This window comes from Lepisma saccharinum, chromosome 3 (assembly GCF_977018435.1).
Source record: "Lepisma saccharinum chromosome 3, izLepSacc3.1, whole genome shotgun sequence".
Taxonomy (NCBI): Eukaryota; Metazoa; Arthropoda; class Insecta; order Zygentoma; family Lepismatidae; genus Lepisma; species Lepisma saccharinum.
The window spans coordinates 113,664,438-113,688,991 of NC_139231.1; the positions used below are offsets into that span (position 1 = coordinate 113,664,438).

General features: G+C 35.1%; 1 protein-coding gene across 3 annotated transcripts; it reads right to left on the minus strand.

Moving 5' to 3' along the window:
- Positions 1-2,735: 2,735 nt before the first annotated feature.
- On the minus strand, positions 2,736-24,102 carry msl-3 (male-specific lethal 3). Of its 3 annotated transcripts, XM_083119210.1 has the most exons (13): positions 23,981-24,102; positions 22,783-22,855; positions 22,208-22,276; positions 18,360-18,469; positions 16,964-16,990; positions 15,109-15,343; positions 13,845-13,993; positions 13,181-13,324; positions 10,687-10,817; positions 9,287-9,536; positions 7,578-7,786; positions 6,160-6,244; positions 2,736-3,051 (listed from the first exon to the last, which is right to left on the minus strand). In XM_083119210.1, the coding sequence occupies exons 1-13, from the start codon at positions 23,989-23,991 to the stop codon at positions 2,985-2,987; spliced, it is 1,560 nt and encodes a 519-aa protein (XP_082975336.1). In that variant the 5' UTR covers positions 23,992-24,102; the 3' UTR covers positions 2,736-2,984. The 3 variants fall into 3 exon arrangements, with proteins under 3 accessions (XP_082975336.1, XP_082975335.1, XP_082975337.1); XM_083119209.1 differs by lacking the exon at positions 22,783-22,855 and having other exon boundaries at positions 23,981-24,086; XM_083119211.1 differs by lacking the exons at positions 16,964-16,990; positions 22,783-22,855 and having other exon boundaries at positions 23,981-24,086.
- Positions 24,103-24,554: the final 452 nt, after the last annotated feature.

Below are 24,554 nucleotides of genomic sequence, written 5' to 3' on the forward strand. Positions count from 1 at the left end.
GCTTTGCTTTCTCTGTTACCTAGATATTGCCTAGTTTCATGGCTATGAAAATATGTTAAAATATTGGTAATATCTAGAGAACAGCAAAAGCAAACACCACAAAAAATTCATGTGAATGTTCTAGAAGAAATTCTAAGCAGATGTAATTTTTCACATTTTGGAAAATCATAGTGGCTTTTCGAAAGAGAAAAATTCGAAAACGATCGGCCAAAGATCCACCCGAAACTTAAAGGGCCATTTTGCAAGGGCAACTGCCCCCTTCCTAATCGCTGCCACCAAAATACAAGCTCCTCAAATACCTTTTGTTTGTATGAGAAATTATTGAAGAATAACAGCTTGCATGGGTATGAAAACTTAGCAGCAAATTCATATAGGCCACACATATTACAGATCATACAACCTCTGTCATATATTGACAAGGAAAAGGGTTACAAGGTTGAATTTGGAATCGGCATCGAAGTGACGACCACAGGCGATCTCAAGTAAGAGTTCATTGTGGAGCCTTATGGACTTTTATTTTTAGGATCACCACCTCCAAATAGAAAAGAATTAACATGCACCAAGTATAGGAAATGTAATATTTTTTCAACCATCTCTCTTACAATCCAGGTCACCTTACATAAACACATTTGACACTTGTGTTTCCCATGATTTGGAAGGGCTGAATATAACAGACTGGGAAGGGGGTGTGTGGAATGTCCAGGCAAAAGTTCCCTAGGTGTTAAGTGGTTTATTGCATCTGTGTGTGCTTTCTTGTTTTGAGTGGTTCTTGAAGCTGTGAAGAGGCACTGGATGCTTTTGCATTTTTGGAATGAGAAAACTTAGTAGTCTGAGTATGCAAATCTTAATGGTTAATTTAATAATTCCCCTTAATTGCTTTTAAAATTAGTGTTTCTTATGCAATTAATTTTTCCTGGAAATTTTGCTCTCAGTCAATGGTGGCGCAACGTAGTTTTGTGTGTACGTCAGCAGATGTTCAATGCACCATGAGGCAATACTGTACTCTTAACCGGGGATCAACAACGGTTATGGTAAGCAAACTTTCAGTCAGGCCATCAATATGACAAGCAGTTATGCAGATGGGATAAGAATTACCCTTCAAAAGCACATAGGAAAAAGCATTAATATACCCTCGTAAGCTTTAAATATGTAGTTTTCATGCTTATTAGTATTTAATTTCATTGTTACTAAAGGGAATAATAATAATAATAAGACTTCATACTTATGTAATACATCTAGGGTGTTCAGGAAAAAGCACAAAGTCACAAACTGCAATTTTCTGTTGCTTTTATTTAACCCATCCGCATACCATTTAAATGCCAATTTTTTTTTTGCCATGAAATACCATTTAAATTTGGCTATCTCCCGTGAAGGTTGCACAGCAAGACAAGATGTCAAATATTGTGAAAACTATCCAAGCAATTTACGTGAAAATTTTATATATTGAAGTGGAAGTATAGTAATAAGTATGCACATATGCAGTTTACTTTGAAAGATAATTAGAAACTCACCTAATAAATTTGATCACACAGATCTTTGCATTCCATTTCCATTCCTTAACCTTTATATTTTTCCTGCCACAGACACCTCTTCCTCACTTTCTCTACATTCTTCAATTTCATTAACACAAAACGAACCCCCGTGTTCATCTCCACTTCCAAAATCCACATTTTGCACTTCATCGCTATCGAAAAGCAACTTTTCAATCGAATCTTCTACAACATTCTCATGCAACATGTTTACAAGACGTAAGAAATGAAGGTTTGTTTACATAAGAAATTACTGAACAAAACACGCTTGAAATGGTATGAAAAACTTAGCAGCACAAACATACACGTCATAGATTTGAAAGATCATACAACCTCTGCCATCGATTGAATGAAAAAGAAACTATGTGATGAAAATCGGGAACCCGTCGATTCGACGACTAGGTACGGGAAGCGAACGTCCAGATTCGACGACTAGGTAAGTGGATGGGTTAAGTCTCACTGAATCAATTAAAGTATATATAAAAATTGTAATTTTATATTGGGCACATGTGAAGATTCTAAACAATGAAGATCCAACATGTATATCATCTCTCTTGACTGATTTGCTTTATTTTGCTTCTTGTGCCACTTTCAACTAATTTCGAAGATGGGGATGAATGATGAATGGATACTCACAAACATCCATGCCCAGGCCAGGATTCGAACCCGGGACCCATAACATCGTAGTGCGATGTGCTAACCACTCTGCCACAGGGGCCGGCATATCATCTCTATTATTTGCTATTAAAAGAAGAAACATAAAAAACTGCCTGCTGTAAAATTGCATTTTTTAAGAAGCATTTTTCCCCCCTGAACAGCCTTGAAATGTTAAAATATCTGGAAATTTTAGTCAAAAGCAGGTTAAAACTAACTTCTGGGAATCTAACCTGGTCTCTTATGTCAGATGCCCTGCATAATATATATAGCTATCGACTTTGGTGACTTACTACACAATGCAAAGGGATAGGCCCAACACAAATAAACAGCCTTCTGTGAAAGTGAGAAATTGACGAATAAATTATGTTTTGGGAAGTGAAACCATATTAATGTATGTTTATGCAAGAACTGAATCTGAATTTTTTAACTTAACACAAATTTAAATTCATAATTGGGAAAAGTTAATCGTTTTTTATGAAAAAGTTTGTGTTGGGCACAGTGAAACGTAAAAGGAAAAATTCAAATCAAAGTATTTTTATGTTATATATTTTTATATATTTTATTAAGCACAGATATAAACATTATCACATAAAAACAAATATGTAAAAACAAGTTATTCCATGATAGTCCAAATAAAATGAATTCATCTTGCATCGAAATATGACAGCGAACATTTCATTTCTTGTTTTGGTAAATGGCATCACAACATGAGGTACACGTAAAAAAATCTACATTGAAATTATTACATAATGACAACAAATAACCAACAATAACAAAATTGAACAGTGTACCCTGAGTCTACCCACTTTCTGGGTTATCATCATAATAATCTTCTCCAAACCACTCCCCATGTTCTTCCAGGTACCTGGAATGATTCAGAGATTAACATTAAAGAGCAATGCACTTTACACAGTGGTACTCTGATTTTATGTTTTCGTTTTCCCGCATTATACAGGGTCCGGCAACTAAACCTGACTCTTTCATGTAACAAAGTTAATTTAACAACAAGTTAAAATTCAACATTCATTCTGCCAGATTATCTCCTGACTTTTGCTGGCACCAGTGTGACGTTTGTCAAGATTCTTCGAGTTTCACTTGCAGTAAACGAGAGATTGTTTTCATTTCCGTAGGTCAGAGTGCAAACAGGTTTCTCATGAACTAGAATTGTAAGAATTTCGTGGAAGCGCAACGACTACACAAATGAAAATAACATTATTTTAAATTCTTTTTTGTGAAAACATTTTTAAGTTCTATTTTCCTTCTCACAACATGCATCCTGTGCATAATAGGTTGTATAACTACCAGGATAAATGGTGTTACTGTCTCCTAGGAATCTCTGTGTTCATTTGAGCCCTGTTTAAGCTGAAAATTGGTGCAAATTCCAATAACGACCCCTTCGAAATAACAACCATTTTCCTGGGAACTGTGAAAGGTCGTCGTATCGAGAGTTGACCGTACAGTTAATGAAAATTATTATTTATAATCCAGACGTAGGCATAAATATACAGCTGACTATGAACAAAGCTTTGCCACAATCAAGAGAAAATTTTCTATTTTGCACCTAATGTGAACTTCTTTTTTGTGTCAGTGTATAAATAGGGTGTTTTTTTTAGAGTGATAGAACTTTGAATTGAAATAAAACACATAAAAAATAAGTTTGAAGCCAATTGTGTTTTCATTTGAAAGATAACTTTCTGACATTTACTTTTTGAAAATAATTTCCGGCATATGTCCACCACGACTAGCTGTGATGAATCGGATTTGATCAGTCCAATTTTGAACCACTTTTTCAAGTAATTGGGGACGTATGTCGTTAATAACACAAGTTATGTTGGCTTCCAAAGCGTCAATTCTTGCTGATTTATCAGCATAAACCAGAGACTTTAGATATCCCAAAGAAAACAATCCAGTGGCGTTAGGTCCCATGATCTTGTGAGGCCAATTCACTGACAGCACCGATATTTCCGAAGTGCTCTATACGTTTGGCGAACAGAACATTGATTTTGGAAATATATTTCTACAATTTGTAAACGTTGTTGCGGCGTCAGTCTTTCCATGATCATTTGCCAATGCTCACTGATATGAAATGACAAAACAACATGTCATCAAAACAAAACAAATGACAGCTATCCCTATAGAAAGTTCTATCACTCTTAAAAAACACCCTTTAAATACAGAGAAACTTATTATTCACTTTTCCACGAAGCTGTTTACTTTAGTTCTATTAATTACTATTTCCCCAAATGTGATTACAGTATTATATTTGTGAATAAGGGGCATTTGAATGTGATCACTAATTCAAAATGAAATAGCCTATGACAACTGTGACTAACCCAGGGATCAAACGTGGACCTCTTTTGCAATCTGTGCCAATGCTTTATCACTGACTTACTGTTTTCAATTGAATCATGTCATGTTGACATTTTCATAAAACTAATATGCCTAGTCATATCATAAATACTGTCACAACTTTGGAGGCTGGGCAGCACTTGCCGATGGGGAGCTGTAAGACCTGAGTCATTGTGTCATGTGCTGTGGACGGCTGAAGGTGATTGTGATACAGGTCATGAGGCAAGTATGAAAATCGAGCGGCTCTCATTACACTACGTAAGATAGAGAAAGCAGCAGGTGAGATTTTCAAACTTCTCCAGAAGCTTCAAATCTCAAAGACGTTCGTTTAACAGCACTATACAGCGATACACTGAAACTGGAACTGTGAACGACAGGCTCAGGGCAAGCCAGCCTCGAACAGTAAGGATGCCAAAGGTTGTGAAAGCAGTGGCAGCATTTGTGCAAAGAAAGCCTGTCAGGAGAAAGTCAGTGCTGGCTCAGGACCACAAGATGTCCAAAATGTCCATGTCTCACGTGTTGCATTGTGACTGCAAGCTTACAAACAACGTACAGGTCATTTCCTTACTGATGCGTTAGAGTGTCAGAGGTTGATCAAAGCAAAATGCCTACTTACGCAGTATGCAGCAAATGGGCACAGATGAATCCTTTTCACAGATCAAAAACTGGTCAATGTTGAGGAGACATTCAATGCACAAAACTACAGGGTACATGCGAGGAGTTCATGAGAAGCAGCTGACAAGGCTCCGAGGGTCCAGAGGGTTTATCATCCAGTGTCAGTTATGGTGGGGAGTGAGCTAAGATGACACAACAGCTGCATTTCTGCAAGCAAGGCATCAAAACATCGGCCAAGGTGTACCAAGAGACTTTTCTTGCGGACGTGTCTCTCGCAGTCAGACCTGGAGTTTACAGCAGGATTCGGCACCAGCCCATAACACTAAGACGACCAGCAGTAGCTCCAGACGAATGTGCTGGACTTCATTTCCACTTCTGATTGGCCCTCTGGCCTACAAATTGTGGGCTGTGCTTCAGGAAATGGGATGCAACAAAGGACACCCCAACATGGCCAGTTTGAAGCATTCTCTTGTGAAGGCAGTGGCAGATTTCCCTGTAGATGTCACGTGTAATGCAAGTTATGTGTGACAACACAGACTAAAGGACTGCGTGCGTGCTAAAGGTGTGCATTTTGAATAGCTATGGGTGTTTTGTGTTCCTCACATATCCATGTACCATATATTATATGGATATTACACTATTCCTAACCATCTTGTATCTATTTCCTGCAAACCTTGTGACAGTATTTATGATATGACTACGTATGTTAAAAAGCAGTGTATACAGCACTCACATTAGGAAATGTATGTGTGTGTTGCTACCTGTTTAGAAAATTGAAATATTTGAGCTGAATTGTGTGCTAAATTTTGTAAATAACTCCATTTACAAATTAGTGAAGAAAATGCTTCTTAAAAAATATCAACAATGATTTCTCAACAGTAAATATGAACTTCAAAATATTACACGCAGACATTATAAACAAGAAAATTCGATACTGGACACCAATGTTCACAGAGAGATCAGGCATTATGTGGTTAACAAAACATTTCAAATCTTGACAAATACTTACTCCAAAAAATTATCCAAGTGTCTGAGAATGACCTTCAGTTTCCGATCTGCCATGTTTGTGGCATAGAGAAGATCAGGAAGTTTAACTGAAAATTAAACAACATAATTAATGATCACAGCCTTGGATAAATATATCTTCTTCCATACAGAAAACTTCCTAACTTTTCTATCTGCAATTTTGGATTAAACATTAGTATAATTAATATTATTTAGGTTCAGAAGTTTGTCTTCAGATACAACAACTATTCCTCTAAGTAATATTTAGTTCTAGTTTTGTACAGGATCCTAAAATGTTGTATTGGATATGAGGAAAAATTTACCATCCTGATCTCAACTTTTTGGAGTCCATTTTCCAATATTCAAGTTCTTAAATTGTCAGGATATTTTTGAATGGTTGTGTATTAATCCTCAAAGTTTCTGCACTATAAATGTCAAAGACTTTTCTTGAAATAATTTCAGAAATGCAAATACAATAACTTCATGAACAAATAGTTTTAGAATTTGAGATTTACTGCCGGTATATTGAAATTTCTACCACATCCAGTCTTGACCAAAAATGTTCCACCCTGCACATCCATAGTTTCCTCAGACTTTTTCAGGCACAAAACGTTAATATTAATACACTTTCACATAGCTAAACCAGCACACACTAAAAGTGGTACATTGAAAATTACAGTAGGAGAATTTTTTGCAACTAGGATCTACAAATTGCAGAGCAAGTATAAAGGTGGGTGACATGGGGAATGGGGACAAGCAGTGGCAGAAAATACCACGTGCTACATAATGAATGCCATGTAAAGCATTATTGTATTCTTTGTAAGTTTTAAATGTAATGGTAGGAACTGATTAAATGTAAAGCCCTACACACATGCTCAATCTGGCCATGAAGGAAGTACCGTAATTGCAAGCGTACCTTTTCCCTTTAAAAACAGCGTGCGTCTTGTATGTTGATACTCAGTTTTTGATTACCTTCAATTTTGGATAATTTCTCTGTTCTGAGAGAATTTCTTTCTTGATTCCTTGCGGTGTGTGACAAATAAGATTTTTTTTAAAGTTAGATTAGGTAAGTTATTTGTTGAATGTAGACCTACATATTATATTATATTAGAAATACTGTAAATTAATTATAAATTCAGTGATAAAGTTTTTTCCTCAAAAATGTGTTACTTCTACCTCCATAGGTAGTCACTGATGAAAAGCTGGGCAAGCCCAAGTCATTCAAGCAGTGACATTGATGTGGAAAAATTTCTAGATCATCCAGCCAGAATGAAATCCAAGGCTGAGGGAAATAGCAGTGTGTTAATACATTTCAAGCAAGAGCATTGAATATTTGCTGAGGAACAGCATGGACCAGAGTGGGAAGCAACTATGTCACCAGCCTTGTTACTTGCTCTTTACTCTGCAACCAAAGAACCTTACCAAAAAGTCTCGTCAAATGCACTGCACCATACAACAAGGAGGGAGGAACGGGAATATCATGATATAAAGAATCTGGCACAATTTTCCAACTCAGAATTTTAGACAAAAAAGCATTCCTTCTTGGCGAGGGTGGCACAGACGTAAGGGAAACCGTAGAAGGTGGAGCATTCATGGTAGGTGATGAGCATCTTGAACTTGTACTTGCAATACTGCAAGGAAAAAAGACTTTCTAAGTTTACAGTTCACTAACTACATGAAGTCATACATAAATTCCACGATATAAGTACACAATTTTCTTAGTTTCTAATTCTTTAGGCAATCTAATGGCATATTCAGGGTTTGAAATATACATTTACTCAGCGGTATGATCTACTACACGTATAAATGTCTGAATGCATGTTAGTGCATAAAAATTACTCCATTTTTTCTATTAAGAAAAATAAAATGGAACATTTCAGCTGAACATTAATATTCGTGCTTGTTAAAAACAACACAACCCACACAAACAGCACGATAAAAAACACTAAAAGTTTATCCAAGCTTTCGATTTCATCTCGGAATCATCATCAGGGCTGGTCAACACATGACAAAGGGGACGGGTTGAAGTTCAGCCAGCGGAGATGGAATCGAAAGCTTGGATAAACTCTTGAAGTGTTTTTTTTTATCATGTTGTTTTGAACAAGTATGTTGCCAATACAAGACGTAAGAAGTTTTTTACATACTTCATAAAAATTTACTATAGCTGCACCCCAAATAATATAGTTTCATAATTAAAATTAGGTGACTCTAAGACCCACATGTTGTTAACATGATTGACAAGGAAATGGAAAATTTCACAATGAAAATTTTATTTCTTTAACTATTTCAAGTTGTTAATAAATGGTTATTTTCATGTGCAGATATTATTAGAATAATTAAATCAAGAAGACTTAAGTGGGCAGGCCATGTGGCACGTATGGGAGAGACAAGAAGAGTTTACAGGATTCCTGTTGGGAAACCTGATGGTAAGAGACCTGTAGGAAGGCCAAGACAAAGATGGAGGAATAATGTCGAGATGGACCTAAAGGAAATTGGTAAGGATGGAAAACTTGGGATTAATCTTGCCCAGAGTAGGGACAGATGGAAGGCTTCTGTTGCTGCAGCCTTACACCTTTGAGTTTAAGAAGGCTACAGAGTCCATTAGTTAGTTAATACTGTAAATGGTATTTAACATGTTGATAACCATATACCAACAGCCAGTAGCGGCAATTAGAGGGGGGCAGGTGACCCCCCCCTTTTTGCTACTTTTGCCCTCGCATTAAAATATACTGTCTTTGCCCTCCCCCCCATTTCCTGGTTTTGCAACCCAATCGCCACCACTGCTAACAGCTAGTTTATAATTTTATTCAGCCTTCAGATAATGCAAAAAATTTAAGGGGAAAAGTATACATACAGCAGAATTTTTCAGTATCTTGCTGAAGTTTGTTTGTGCAGTTCTCTGCAAATACAATGGCAAATTCTGATTCAAAAATCAACCTGGGGAGAATTTTATGTTAGCAAAAAGTCACCTTTCATCAAAAAATGTATTATGTACAATCTTTTTGGTTCGGTTCATAATAATGCACTCAAAAGATACCTCAGAAAGTTTGTAAATGTTAGGCAACATGAATTCTTCACACAGATATACTAAATGATATAAGTTACTCATATTGATAATAGAACTGACTTACCTAGGTACATTATTCTGAAGTAAATTGCCACAATGCTCCAGCTTCACGTATGACTGAAAATCATTTCCAAGCTTGTCCCTGTTAACACCAGCATGGCCAGCTTTGGGAACTGGTTTTCTTGTTCCATCCAAGGAATTTCTAACTTCTGCTTTCGAATCCGTGGCCTTGGAATCGTCAGCAGGGCAGATCGAAGAACTCTCATTGGCTTCAGGTTTATGAGACCGAAGAATTCTTTTGATGCCGCCTTCACCTACATTAAGGATAGCATTAGTTTCATGTGAGACAAGTAACATATTAATCTTATCTCTTTTCTCACACAAATACGCACATGTACATTTGCATCGAAGTCTACTCGCAAAAATGTATGTTCGCTCCACTTACTAAACATGTTCTATACCAGCGTTTTTTAACCGTGGGGCTGCAGCCTGGTACTGGCCTTGACATCAGTTATACCAGGTCGTGCAAAGCTCTCCTGGAATATGTAATTTTACTTTTCTAAGCATTTTTCATGAAAAATAATTTCTTAGAACAATATTAGTGATTGTATCAAAAAGCTCAGACCCAGAAGGCCTAAATAACACCTGCGCAGCAACAGTTCCCGAGATATTAAATTTTCATTAAGCCCTTAAGTGTGGAGGACGTTTATTGTGCTGCTGTAGTGCAGAAGGCATATATGCCTTATGCTTGTTTCAATTATATTCGATTTACTGTGGCATATATAGTCACACACACGTTTGGTGATAGTTCTAGCTGTAGTAGAAACAAAAAATAGTAGCAAAAGAGGAGAAAGAAGGAGATGAGTATATATACGCTTTATGTTTGTTTCAACTATATTCGATTTACTGTGGCATTTATAGTCACACAGACGTTTGGTGAGATAGTTCTAGCTGTAGTAGAAAAAAAAAAAAAAAAAATAGTAGCAAGAGGAAAAAGAAGACTAAACTAATTTTTCCCCTTCTTTCTTTTCCTCTCTTGCTACTATTTTTTTGTAATTAGAAACTCATAATATTTTAAAAGGGCAAGGTAGTGGTGGTGACTAGTAGGCTCTGTCACAGATATGTTTAAGGTGTTAAGATGTCCTGGTAAAAGAAGAACATGTGGTAGTCTTGTGTTACTGTTAATAAAATGTCTTTTTTATTTTACTTTCTTGCTGAGTCACATTTTTTAAAAATAAAATTTGAACAAGCAATGATAAATTACATCTTGTGCATATAAAAAAAATTACAAAAATAAATTAAAGGTATTAATTGCTGTTGTGACAAGCATTACAAAAATTCAGGAAGAACAAAAACTCTTGAGATCATCATTGCAAAACCTACAATTCCGAAAGTGGCAGACGTGATATACAATATTTATAGCTACTAATGCTTAAAACAACTTACATCATAAAGATTCCTCACCTTCTTCAGTTTTAATTGGTGGCCTGGGAGTTGCTCGGGGTATTTTATCTGGGCGATGGCGTGGGGGCAAATTTGATTCATCAACATGATTTGTTTCACTCAGATCTTCTTCTTTTATCTCAGGAAAAAAACTGAAACAATTGTATAACTTCAATTATCCACTACTTTCTCTTATACTTTGCTACAAGTTTGTACGTAACAAATATTCTGAATGCTGAAAAATTATATGATTACAAAAATATATGATATCACCTGGCAGAGCATAACGAAAATATCACAGATACATGAACCACCACTAACTCGTGCAATACTCATTTGGCCTCTTAAATGTATGACATCATCCTCAGTGATTTTTCTGCCATGTCAATCAAACTCATACATATTCTTCATCACAAAGATAATGAGAATTCTAACTGTGTAAAGTAAATTAAACTTGAAACACACAAAACTGCAGATCATTTTTCCTATTGCTCTCCGACCATCTCAGTAAATAAAGAAAAATTTGTTCCATCTCAGTAGAAATATTATCTCGGATAATAACAACACATAAGGGCTAGTTGATACCCACAGCAAAGTTGAAACTATTACAGATTCCAACTGATTCTGATACCAATCCTAGGACACTATTAAAAGTTGCGTTCAGAATATTTATAAATTATCAATAATATACAAATGTACCATTGCAATTATACCACATTAACCTACCACAATTTTGCTTTAAAATATTAAAAAAAATTCACAAGATATAATCAGAACATTTAAAAATCGCTCTCATTTAATTATGAATTTCACTTTTGCTACACAGTGTTGAGTGCAATATCAAATAAAATAACTTACAGAATAATTGCATGTTATGTTAGCTAACACCAGAAGAAACTCGAACTCAGGAAAATTATTGGTGAACAGATTGAACTGATATTTTCGTTCACGATACCTCACAATACCAATGGTATGAGCCAGTTTCAATATACAGTATGTAACATTGTTATTCGTACACATACAATTTCCGAGGAAAAAATGTCATATCTACTAGTAAATATAATCATTTTCATATGCACCTGGAAATTAATGTTAATGAAGGTTTTACCAACAAATGTCAATACAAATGTATGTTCAAAGTGTATAAACAGAGCATATAATTTATGTGAAAAGAGAAAAACACACTGTTTCATGCAACATTGTTATTCGTACAGGCAAGACTTTCAATCTTCCTCGCATACAGTTCTCCATTACTAGAAAATGTTGCTGGCAAGATGATGTCCGATCAAACTGTCCGATGTGCCTTGTGGAAGCATGGATATCATGGCAGAATACCACGAAAGAGGCCGTATGTAAATAAGTTTAATTGCAGGAATAAACTTTCATTCGCGAAACAGCACATCCACAAGGACCAGGAATTTTGGGATAGTGTCATATGGTCAGACGAGTCTAAGATTAATATGTACGGGTCAGATGGGATAAATAGGATCTGGAGAAAATCAAATAAAGACAATGATCACATTAACACAGTTCCAACAGTTAATCACGGTGGTGGGTCATTAATGATTTGGGGCTGTATGTCACCAAAACTGTTGGTACCATCCAGTTTATTGATGGTATCATGGATGCATATGTCTATTTTGACATATTGAAGAACAACGTAAAGCAGAGTGCCCAAAAAATGGACATGCCACCTATCTACAGATTCCAACAAGACAATGACAGTAAGTGTAAGGTGCGAGTTAACATGAATTGGCTAATATGGAATGTGCTCAAACTACTACAAACACCAGCTCAAAGTCCAGACTTAAATCCCATTGAGCATTTATGGGCAATTTTGAAGAGGCGAGTCCATGAAGCAGGTAAGTCCAAACAAGAGTTGAAAACTGTTGTGCAAGCAGAGTGGAATAAAATAAACTCTCAAACATGTCGGAAACTGGTTAATTCTATGAAAAACAGGTGTCAAGCAGTAATTAAAGCCAAAGGATACGCATCAAAGTATTAGAACTGTCAGTCAATTTGCTCTGAATATACTTTTTTTCTTTTATATTATTAAGTGTACGAATAGAAAAGTTGTACAAAAAATGGCATGTTTCTCTTTCAGTTTCATTTAATTTATTATTGTCATTGGTTATACAGAATTTGGGTAAGATTTTATGTTCCTAATGATATTAGTTATTGAATTGTAAAGAAACAATTTCAAAAGAGTGTATTTCCTTTCAGATATTAAAGCATTTTCTTTGAAAATCCATGTGTACGAATAAGAATGTTACATACTGTATCAGTTACATTATCTATTGTCTAGTGCTTTAAACTATACTTACTCTAACACTACATTTCAAGAGAGCACATCTTCTCTAGTCTTCAATCGAAATTTATTTTGCCAGTGGTGGGAATAAGTATAGTTTAAAGCAGTAGAGAATGGGTAATGTTCAATTAACATTGCATGCTAATGATACAATGAAGTATAATTAACTTGTGAAATATACTTTAAAAATCATGAATTATTGCTTACATTTCCTTCTTTGTGCTTACAGCAGGCAGGAGTTTTTTCGATTGTTCATATTGTGTGCGTTCCTCGTTGTAGAGAAGGAGTCCACTCAGTGTGAAATCAAAATATATCCGAATACCATCAACAACCTCCTTACATACATTGATGCTGAAAAGAATAAAAATGAAATAAAAAAGTGCCAATAATTACACCCACTGTATGTCAAAATACATCCAATGCTTCATCTCAGTAAACATAACACGTCTTAAATAAACAACATGTGGAAATGTCAATTTCAGAACCAGTTAAAAAAGCAATTCAAGGCAGTGAAGCATAGTCCCTGCCGCTATGAAACTTTTACTGTTCTTAACAGAGTACTAATTCAATACAAAATAGTAGGGACAGAAGAGAATAATCCAATATTCCATAGGTATCAGCATGCCTGTAAAATTCCTGATAATTCTGTAAATAGCACCTAACAAAAGGGTACAACTTTGTCATTTTATTATTGTTTTTATATATGTAAAGGTATCACACAGTAAAGTTAAAAATAGGTAGATAGTTTTCTTTCCATAGCGAAACCCATTGTTATCACTTGCTTGCATGCTTTAATACACACATATATACAGAATGAAGAAAAGTTTGGATAACAGAACATGAAAACTTTACATCTGGAAAAGCATCTTACCTTCTAAATATCCTATCTAGATCTTTGGGCTTGGAGTTTTGATGGCGCTGCTTCTTTTCGGAAGAACCACACAACTGACTTACAGCACAATGTTTAAGATATCCCTCTAGAATGGTTACAACATTAGGTACTGCAGGAAGATGAACAAGCTGAAAAAAAATATTTATTAAAAACAATACTTTTTTTGTACCCTTGCCTGCATCACCTTACCTCTAAATATGTACAGTGTAAGGAAGATATTCATTGTTTTTTAAGTTTGAGCTAGACTGATAACATATTTTGTTCAGACACTGGCCCATACCAGTTATTATCGATGGCTGGAGATGTGTACATTTTATTTTAAAGTTTAAAGTGGGATCCGAACCTGTATGTGCCTCCACCGGGTATCGAACCTGGGACCCCTGATTACAAGGCAACGATGCAATCAGTGCACCATCAGGGAGGCCCATCATCATTTTCATCAGCTCACAACACATCCTCATGATTGACCCAAACATTGTACAGACAAGACCTGATATGTGGTAGGTAGATACAGTCAGTGTGGATGGAGAGAGGTACATGCTAGAAGAGCAGTCATTTTCATTGCTTCATATCTGATAAGGCAAGGACATGGAGTGGTCACAGGAAGAAATCCTACAACGTATAGATGTTTTAAAACACAATCCACTCAGAAATTGAAGCTAAGAAATAAACATGTGCACTTCTTGATATGCAATTGTCAGTCTCACCATCATCATCATACTTTTTTCTTTAGTGCACAATGAAGAAAAATATAGCTGACAGGTGTCAACGCACACAAGATGTAGACACCTCATGGGCAACATGTAACTAAAGATACAGTTGAACACAATGGTCTCATATCAGCAAATCATATCATGATCAGTTATAAGATACAAATCTCTTCATAGGTTTAGATTATCAAAATATTTAAACAGCTGGCATTTAATCAGGAAATTCACCTTCCCAACAAATATGGAACAGAATAAATTAAAAATGCATATTTTGCACAGTTCTCAGCATAAGTAGCATATTTTAAGGTTACTGAAATTGAAAAATATTATTGACTTAAAATCCTAATTTTGTAAAGTAGTGTGTCGATACTGTGAGTTACAACTGTTAAAAAAACTGTGGAATTCGCAAACTGGAGACAAATATGTGCAACACAATCTGCCCAATTAAAGTGTTGCTTGGTATTTTGCATATATTGATACTTATATCAGCTCACCATATTCTTAACACTAGTAGTGCATTAGTAAAAACCTACCTTTCCCCTATTGGTAACTAGTTCATGGTCGTCTTCCAATCTCCTCTTTAACACATCACTGAGATCTAACAGCACTCTTTCTTCAGGTTCATCGTCAGACATGCCTTCGGAAGAGGACATGTCATCACTGTCTCCATGATGACTGGATCCCTCCTCAGAATCCTCTCGGGATTTCTTTTCCAGAGATTCGCTAATTTTATCCACTAATTTCAGCTTTCTTTTTTTCCTTTCTTTCCTGCAAAATCAAGAGAGAATAATTACACCTATGCTAAACAGAAATACAAATTGCATTTAAATTGTAGAATGAAATGTAATTCTTATCAACAATAAACTATCAAGTTGAAATAAACAGAATCAAAGTTCGATGTCCAGATTTGTACCTTAAAAATTATACAGATTTCCAAACGCACCAGGACATTACAGTTTAAAAACTTGAATCTACCTTGAGATCAGGAAGTTGTCAAACCACTTCCTCCACCAATGTCTGCGGAGGAACCAGCTGTACATAACTTCCAGATGCCAAGGAAGTAAACATTTTAACTATCGTAGCATCTTTTCTTTCTCAATCCCTGAAGAACCCAGGTGGTTTTGAAAATTTGGACATTAATCTTCAGATTCTACACTAATGATGCTGACCATATGAGGCATGAGCAGTTTTTATTACGAAGTAGAGAATATGAGATACAATGAGGCTTTCTAAATATATAAAAATAAAGTGCTCCCCTGTGTTTGCACCATGCCATGAAGGCGTATACGGAGTGTGGAGTTAGGGCCCCACACTTTAATGATCATGGCCAAAGGTGGGGTGATGTGATCAGCACCATGCCCCTGGCTGCCTTTACCCCCAGAGTTTCCTCCAGGTACCCACTTTATATGATGCTGGGTGGGCACCGGAGCTGCTTGAACAGGTGGAAAACATCCTGGATTTGGGGGGATTGAACCTGGGTCTCTCGGATGGTAGTCAGACATCCTAACGAGTGAGCTACCGTGACTCTTAAAGCTTTCTTATATGTTATAATTTTATTGTCAAGTGATAAAATATTGTTCATCACACACCACAACCATTCATCTTCAATGTGGGTCTCCACATAAGTTCATTAGTGATGAATGGGTTATTATGAATATACAAAATATGCTCATAGTATGTATTATTAAAGAAGACTATTTACTTACATTTAAATTTAATGTTATCATGAAAAAATAAAATATTCATTAAATTGTATCTATTCTATAAAGCACGCCTGATTAAGTTGACGTTACATTTTTCTAATATTCTTCAAAGCTGAAATAACTGCACAAAAAGCAGATGTGTGTCTAAATGTACAATAAGGGAAAATATGTAATTTCATAAAAATCTCATGCTCTAATGACCATCTTCCAGTTTATTTCTAGATATTTCTTAACATTAATCCTTAAATCTTCTGAAAGAACTTTTCATTAATATTTCAACTTTCCTTCCAATTGATATTTCTAAATATCCCCAAATAGATTATACAGGAACATAGAAAGACATGCAACATTTTGCTTGTTCTTTCAAATCAGCTATTTACATACACAAAAAAAACTATAAACAGAAATGATGAATAAACTTAACTATCAAAAAAATAAGTTCCTACATAAAATTATATGCAAGTTCAATAAAGTGTATTTGTATAAAATATTTTCACTAAAATCAAAACTTCATGCATAAAATTTTAACTCCATTATGAAGTTATAGAAAGACTGTAAAGAAACTCAAGTAAGCATAGTATGTTTCTTTAGAGAAGATTTTTTTTTGTTTAATGAAAGTACATTTACTTATAAATACATGGTCTTTGTGATGCATTTGCATGCAAGATGGTAAGTAGCACCTTACCTTGCAAAATATCTCTGGCACTGAATCCTGTAAGATACAGACAATAAGTATAATGGTATTTTGAATACAACTTAAATCAGCAATACAGGGTGGTGCAAAAGTCAGTTTACCCAAAAAGCACATTGATAATAGTATTACGATAGTGTATGTACTTCTTGTGCCAAGTAATTTTTTTTAGGTATACGGTTGGAGACATTGTCGTGTGACACTGGCAACAGTACACTCGTTATTCTTTTGTTGACAGTTGAATCTCTGGCTTGTTGTAGTGTGATTGTTTGTTGTTAGATGACACATATGAAGAGTGGACGCCATGGTACCATTGATTGGCTTACGCGTTCTTGTGATTTGACGCCATGTGATTTATTGTTAAGGATATGGTATATTCATCAGCGGCAGATTTGGATGCACTGAAAGACTCAATTATCAATGCGTTTCATGTCAACAACAGTGATACAAGTTTACTGCATCGTATTTGTAATTCTGTTGTTGATCGTTGCACACAATGTATTGCAAACAATAGAGGACACTTTGAACAAAACCACTGAAACTGGAATTTTATGTATCTACTTGTATTTTGTATGTATACTTGAATTTGTGTATGGGTAAACTGACTTTTGCGCCACCTAGTACATATCCACATAATTATACATACAGATATGCTCTGTTTTTTTTTAACATTCATTCTTGCTCTTAAATTGCAAAATAACTTGTACTACATGTTATGATTAAAAACAAGCGAGAAGAAATCTCAGGTTTGAATGAATTCTTCCTTCCATTGTTTGAATATTTGCATAATCACCACAGGAAGCCTTGGAAACTGGGACAAAACATTATAATTTTGGAAGTAAAAGTACATTTTTATTTTTCTTATAATGAACAATTTTCAATTCTCTTCAATTATATTCAATTCTTCATCCTTACACGGTAATAATAACAAATTTAATTTACAATTTTTTTATCATACTCCTTACAATTGTAATAATTTAAAACAGTAACAATACATCCAAGGTATCACAAATAAGCAATTACACACCACTATATTTAAGAAGCAGAGCAAATAGTTATTAACTAGCAGAGTAAGAAGGTATTTATTGAAAAACAAAACACAGAGTTATTAGACTCAATACCGCTGGTCACATATGACAATAAAATAAAACCACACATAAACCTGTAGGACAGCACACGGAAGCCACATACAATTCACATAAACATGTTGATGAAAAATTGTACAAGTTTCTTTTTCGTTTGTAGTACAATATCTTCAACACACTGTTTTTAAAGAACCATATCAGAAAGAACAGTACAGAAAAAAAGAGAAAGAAATAACGTTATCTTACATTTCGCACACAGAAAAATGATTCCTCATATAGTAGAACAGTTATCTGAGCATACTTACAACTGTAAATGTGCCTTCTCTGCTAAGTCTTTTTGCAGCTGCCGATTTTCTTCGGTATCCTTCAATACAAAATCCTCACTCACGCAACGATCCCATGATGAATTCCAACCCTTTTAAACAGAAAAATGTGCTACTAAAAATACTTCACATTGAGCTACATATAACATTCAGATACAATGCATTCATTTCAAATACATCCGCAATTTAACTGACAAAATACCTTCTGATATCATGTGCTAGATAAGACCACATCCATTGGAAGCAAGACGAAAGGAACAAGTTCACAAGTGTAAAAATGTAAGTTGAAATCTAAAATTCTAACCAATCTTCACTCACACACGTGCAGACTCTTACTGTGGTCTGAATGCTTTGTTGTCGTTCCACCGGTTTTTAACCATGTTTTAAAATTGCACTTTTGTGCAGTTTCTGGGGAAGGTCACGTTGACGGCGAAAATGTAAAACAAGCAGAGGGGAAAAATACCATAATTAAGTACCTTGACTTTTATTAATCATATTAATACATCATTCTTGCATAGGTTTATGCAAACAGAAATTGTATCGGCTTGATCAATATCTAAGGAAAGAAACCAAGATTGCATGGTTTGTGTATCGTTTACAATAATTGTACATGAACAAAGTTTAAACCAATGTGATGCAGATTGTGACTACGATATTGTGATATTAAGTCGTCCATAATTATGAATATCTTTGGTTTGAATTTATTCTCAGAGTTCCGGGCAGACTCGGAAGAAAATGAAGACTAATTAATGAAGTTTGAACAGTCTTGTTTGGCTCATGATGTTAATGAAACCAGAAATGTACCCACACTTATTTCAGTTATAGGATCTGAAACTTTCAAAGTGCTGAAAAATATCCTTGCACCTGAACCAGTCAAACGACAAACAAATGTAATGCTCAGGGAAAATCGGCTCAAACATTATCGCCAGACAATAAACAAATTTGTGGAACCTTATAAGTTCAGGCAATGCATACAAGAAATTGGAAATAATGCAACACAATGTATGGTGGGTTAAGCAACAAGCACTTAAATGTAATTTTGGGCAATACTTGCAGAAATCCATTGTAGAGCAAATAATTGTAGGTGTTTGGTCCAACACCATTAAAGAAAATTACTGTCTGAACTCCAGCAAAAGGCCAATATATTGTGCTTCAAATGGAATTAATTGAACGAGAAACACAAATATTCTCACATCATGAAAAAGAATGTAATCCTAACATAGTTTCATGTGCTGGGCAGACACAGACATTTAAACCAGCTTTCCATTCCTCATCAGCACAGAAAAGGAAGTTCGTTAAGCCTCGGTATAGACGTTGTAAAAGCACCAAAGAATGTGGTAGATGTTTTAGAAGACATAATCCTGGACAGCGTCCAGCAAGAAATTCGATATGTTCATTTTGCAAGAAGAAAGGTTATTGGCATGTAAAATGCAAGTTTAGGAAAAAGAACCGTGAAGTTACGAGTACGACAATTACCTTGGATCAAACTTCTAAGTCGAATATTAAACCTTTAGAACACAGAAAATACACAAGTTGAAGATGCAACACTCACAGAAGGAAGGAGAGTTAGTACAAACTGTACAATGTGAAGTAGATACTGGATCCACAGTTACTCTGTTCAATGATAAGTCTTTCAAACAATTATTTCTCCATCGGCGATACACAATTCACTACAACAAAGTTACGAGGTGTGAATAATGTTGATATTTCATTAAATGGTGTATCGTATAAATTACTGGTTATATTGTGTGAAGAAGAACTATGTTATCCGCTGATTGGACGTTCATTGCTCAACAGTGTTCACTCAGGTTGGAGAAAATTATTTTCACAGTGTAACACTGAGCTGACAAATAACGGGTCTGAACCAAAGAATAACACAAACATTGATACTGAATTATCAGAAAAGATGAAAGTAGGAAAATACATTGTGAATGAGTGGCCAGAAGCTTCATGTGTGGTGGAGATAGTACATGTAGGTAACTTTTTCTTCGGACAAAAGAAATTTCTCATTCTAGTCGTCGCATTCAGTAAATGGATTGACATATGGCCTGTTCAATCACTGGATTCAGCCGAAGCAGTACGTTGGATATTACAGTCTTGCTCTTACTTGGGTCTACCAGACAATGGTCCTGCATTCAGCAGCCTAACTTTCCAAAATTTTGCTCACAAAACGGAATAAGACATTTAACCATACCTCTGTACCCATATATACTGCCGTTAAAGACCATTTGAGAAAATTGGTATGGGAACACGCCAGTTTCAGTTCGTTACAAATGGACACCAGGATCACAGAAGTTCTTCTGTTTTTGAGGAATTCAAGATTAGGTGAAAATTTATGGTAACCGATATTACTGAGTAGGAGAGGTGAGTGAATCACCCATCATTTCTTGGATCACGATGGGGTCCAAGTAGAAAGGAAGAGACTTGACAAAACTACATTTCTTCCAAATGATTCAGTCTGGGTGGAGACCCCGAAGGTAAATTCACCGAAGCATGTACCACGAATAGTATTGTCTAAAGTTGTAGACACTGGGAACACACCACTCAGAATATCGCATAGACTTAGACGACCTTCAGATAGATATGAGCCGACCAGCACTTCAAACAAAAACAAAAAAAAAAAAAGAAGAATCCTTCAGGAGGAGTTGATAAGACACATGACAGGAAGAAGAATAATAATTTGTATTTACAGCATGTGATGTATTGGTTGTCATGGTAACAGTGTGTAAATGAATGTGAATGGCTTCCAGGCATTAAAGTACGTTATTATAATTTGAACCTATGTATTTTATGTATCTTGTGCAAGTTTAAATAGAAATCACACAACAAGTCTTACACACACAAAATCATCCATAATTCACGTTCAATTAACACTAACTCGGTACAGAGGTTTAACTTCATAAATGCATGGAAGAAGATTTTAAAAGGAAATGAATAGAATTTGAAAATTGTAGTGTTGCACATTCTTATGTATATATTTTTTTTATTATTTGGATGTGCGAGAGGTAATTTAGATGTTAAGAGAAAGGACAACCACATTAAAATTTCAATGTGATGAACAGCATTAACACTTATGTTAATTAATTATCTTTAGAAAATTTAGACAACTTGGAATATCAAGGAGGAAAGGGAGGTGTCATTGAATGCCCATAAATTACAGACATGCTTAGTGAGATGTATAAGGAACTATTCATAATTGTTTAGTGTAAATTGTTAATACATATTCTTTTTCTTCATAACAATTCTTATTTTCTGCTTTGAATTTTTGCAAAATTTGCCTTGAAACCCTGGAATTATACATGAAAGCCATAGTTATAAAGTAGCCACCCTGATTGCTTATTCATGTATGGAGGTTGAAAATTGACCTTTTTAACCCTACCATACATTCATTAAGAAGCATTCTGCAGGCTCATGGATGGAACTCAGCAATGGGTTTGCCTGCTTCTTGTTCTTGAAGAACCTCGTGTGTGGGAGAAAAAAAACAATCATGAACATGTTTTTCACTTTTGCACAAATGTTTATACATGTATTAGTCATATTCTATCAGAAGGTATTATCTTAACTTTTCGCGAAATTTGCATTTTCAGGTCCCTATTTATCAGCATGGAAGTTTTTCTTTCTTGTATCATGGTCATTTATAACTTCTATAAAGCAAATCTTATAAAGAAATTCTAACGTAATGTGTTTGAATGCAGCAAATCACTGATATTCCTGTGAAGATTATTGGATGATTTATGTAGTTTGAAATATATAAATTACTGATTGTAATATTAATAATCTTTAGACTTGTTTTTAGGAAAACAATTATAAAAGAGAAATTTCAACCATACCTGAAAATGTATTAAATATTCTATTGCCTTTCTCCCTCTGCTGTCCTTCTTGACAATGACTTCTAAAACCTAATAAAAAAATTTAAAAAGCACCTCATAAGTTTATAGCCTATATATTTAAAGAACACTTTAATATAATTTTTTGAAAGCAATTAGACTAGTAAAATAATACTTCTAATATGACAAACTAAATTTGAAAGGTAATCATGAGCAATGATATTGATATTTGCATGCACAAAGTTTTCACAGAGTATTTTATCTGATGTTAATATTTACCCCGCTTTTCATAATAAACCAGAAATCTAAAGATATCCATAAAATTCAAACTTAGATCCAAGATACGTTTGCAATTTCTGCTGGTATCAAACAAGTGCTGAATCACAAAGACAGAATGAAGTTTCTTTTCTTCAATCCAGTAAGAACCTCTCCTCTATATTTTACGACACTCGTATTATCTGGCACCTTTGCCAACATTTCATTTCTTCTACATGGGAAATTCAAAGTCCTATCTTGAATGGAATTTCTGTGTAATCATCAAATGATTGAAAGGACAAGTACAAACACTTATGTCTAACCTGAGATTTGAGCCCAGGACTTCTGATTTGACAGCACACTAAATGACTTCTAGCCCACAGTGACCAGCATATGCTTTAAATGAAAACAAATATAACTTGCAATTAAAGGATTTTTTTTTACCTACCACTTGTTTGCTTACATTTAGAATGTTGATAGCATATTATCAGTGCAATAATCACATTTAAATTTGACAACAAACTGAAATAAAAGTAGCAAACTTTTCTGTACCTCTTAAGGGAAATAAAGTATTTAGGTATTGCAAGATCTCCTTAAGGGCAAGTGACACTCCAGTTATAAATACAGAACTACAAAACTATTAAGAAACACCCTTCCACAATTTGTCCAAGAATATCAATCAAAATAAGTATTTTATTATATTTTTAAACATTGGAAGTACTGTTTTAAGCATACGTATATGGTATGAACAACGGAGGTATAGAAAGAAAAAGAGATGGATACGCATCACAACAGATCAAAAGTCGCATCCCAGTCATAGTTTCCTAAAGCTACGCTAATATTAGCAGACACAAAACAAACATAATTTATTGCTTTAACAGTGTTTCTTTTCAAACGGGCATCGGTGAATTTTCTTTGAATCCAACAAGCTCCACTCTTTCAATGACCTCTGTAGGTTTATCATGGACGCATTACCAACATTATCAACTACGATTCACCTGTACTTTTGGACTAAAATGAAGCACAATATAGCACTAAAGGACTGAAGTTAATTCCTGTCCCGGTCCACAACCCTAGGCTTGAAACAATTGACGTAATGTATTTGCTCCTCTCATACGTCATTACAATCCCTCCCTGAAGGAGCAGAAAGCCTGCGTGCATAACATCGATTCCAGCATCCCAAGCACAGAAGCGCTTTCCTGAGTGGATGTTGGCTTCCCTGTTCAGCGTTTACATCCTCGGTTGTAAGTGCCCACAGAGACTATGCAAGGAATAACTATTTTCCTGGGGCAGCAGGTAAAGTGCACACCACAGTCCTTAGACATTCATTACGCACGAAAATAGAAGCAAGTCTGTTATTAAATATCAATCCCTCCCTATTTACAACCTAAAAATTACACCTCTAAACAAAAGACAATCGCCAAACAATTCGCGATTTTCCATCACCAATTTTCGCCAATATATTTAAAAAAAATTATTCATGTTTTAGTAACAATGTTTATCCGAGACATATATTCTTACCTTAGAATCATACAACACTTTTGCTTTTGTGGGATCTGGTTCGTAACATAATACCTTTTCCCCTTCAGAGAATTTGAATTTCACTCCTCTAGTTGACACCATTCTGTTAACTTAAACACAGTATGAGAAACTGCGAAGTAAAAACAAGCTTACATGGAAGAAAAATATATGTATCATTCCCACAACAATACGATATGGTATGATAAATCATTAGGCGGGTGGGTGGAACGGAATTCTTTTAATCAGATATTGACCTTTAAAAAATACCGACATTCGGGATGGAAAATGTTCTCCATAGATCACACGGAACATTTAAATGCGACCATCATCGTTAGCGGGGACACATGAGGACGCGCCCCCCAAATAATGTACCTGACCTACGATTTTAAAACTTAGTGTAAATTACTTTTGGTCGTAATCCTGCGCCTACATGTTTATCCGTACATGTGCGATAAATTCATGTAGCAGAAGAGTTTTTCCATTTCTCAGCGATATAATAAAAATAATATAGCTATTGATTGTTATTGTTACTAATTTATTATTAATATCTCTAGAGCCTTAGTCATTTTCCAAA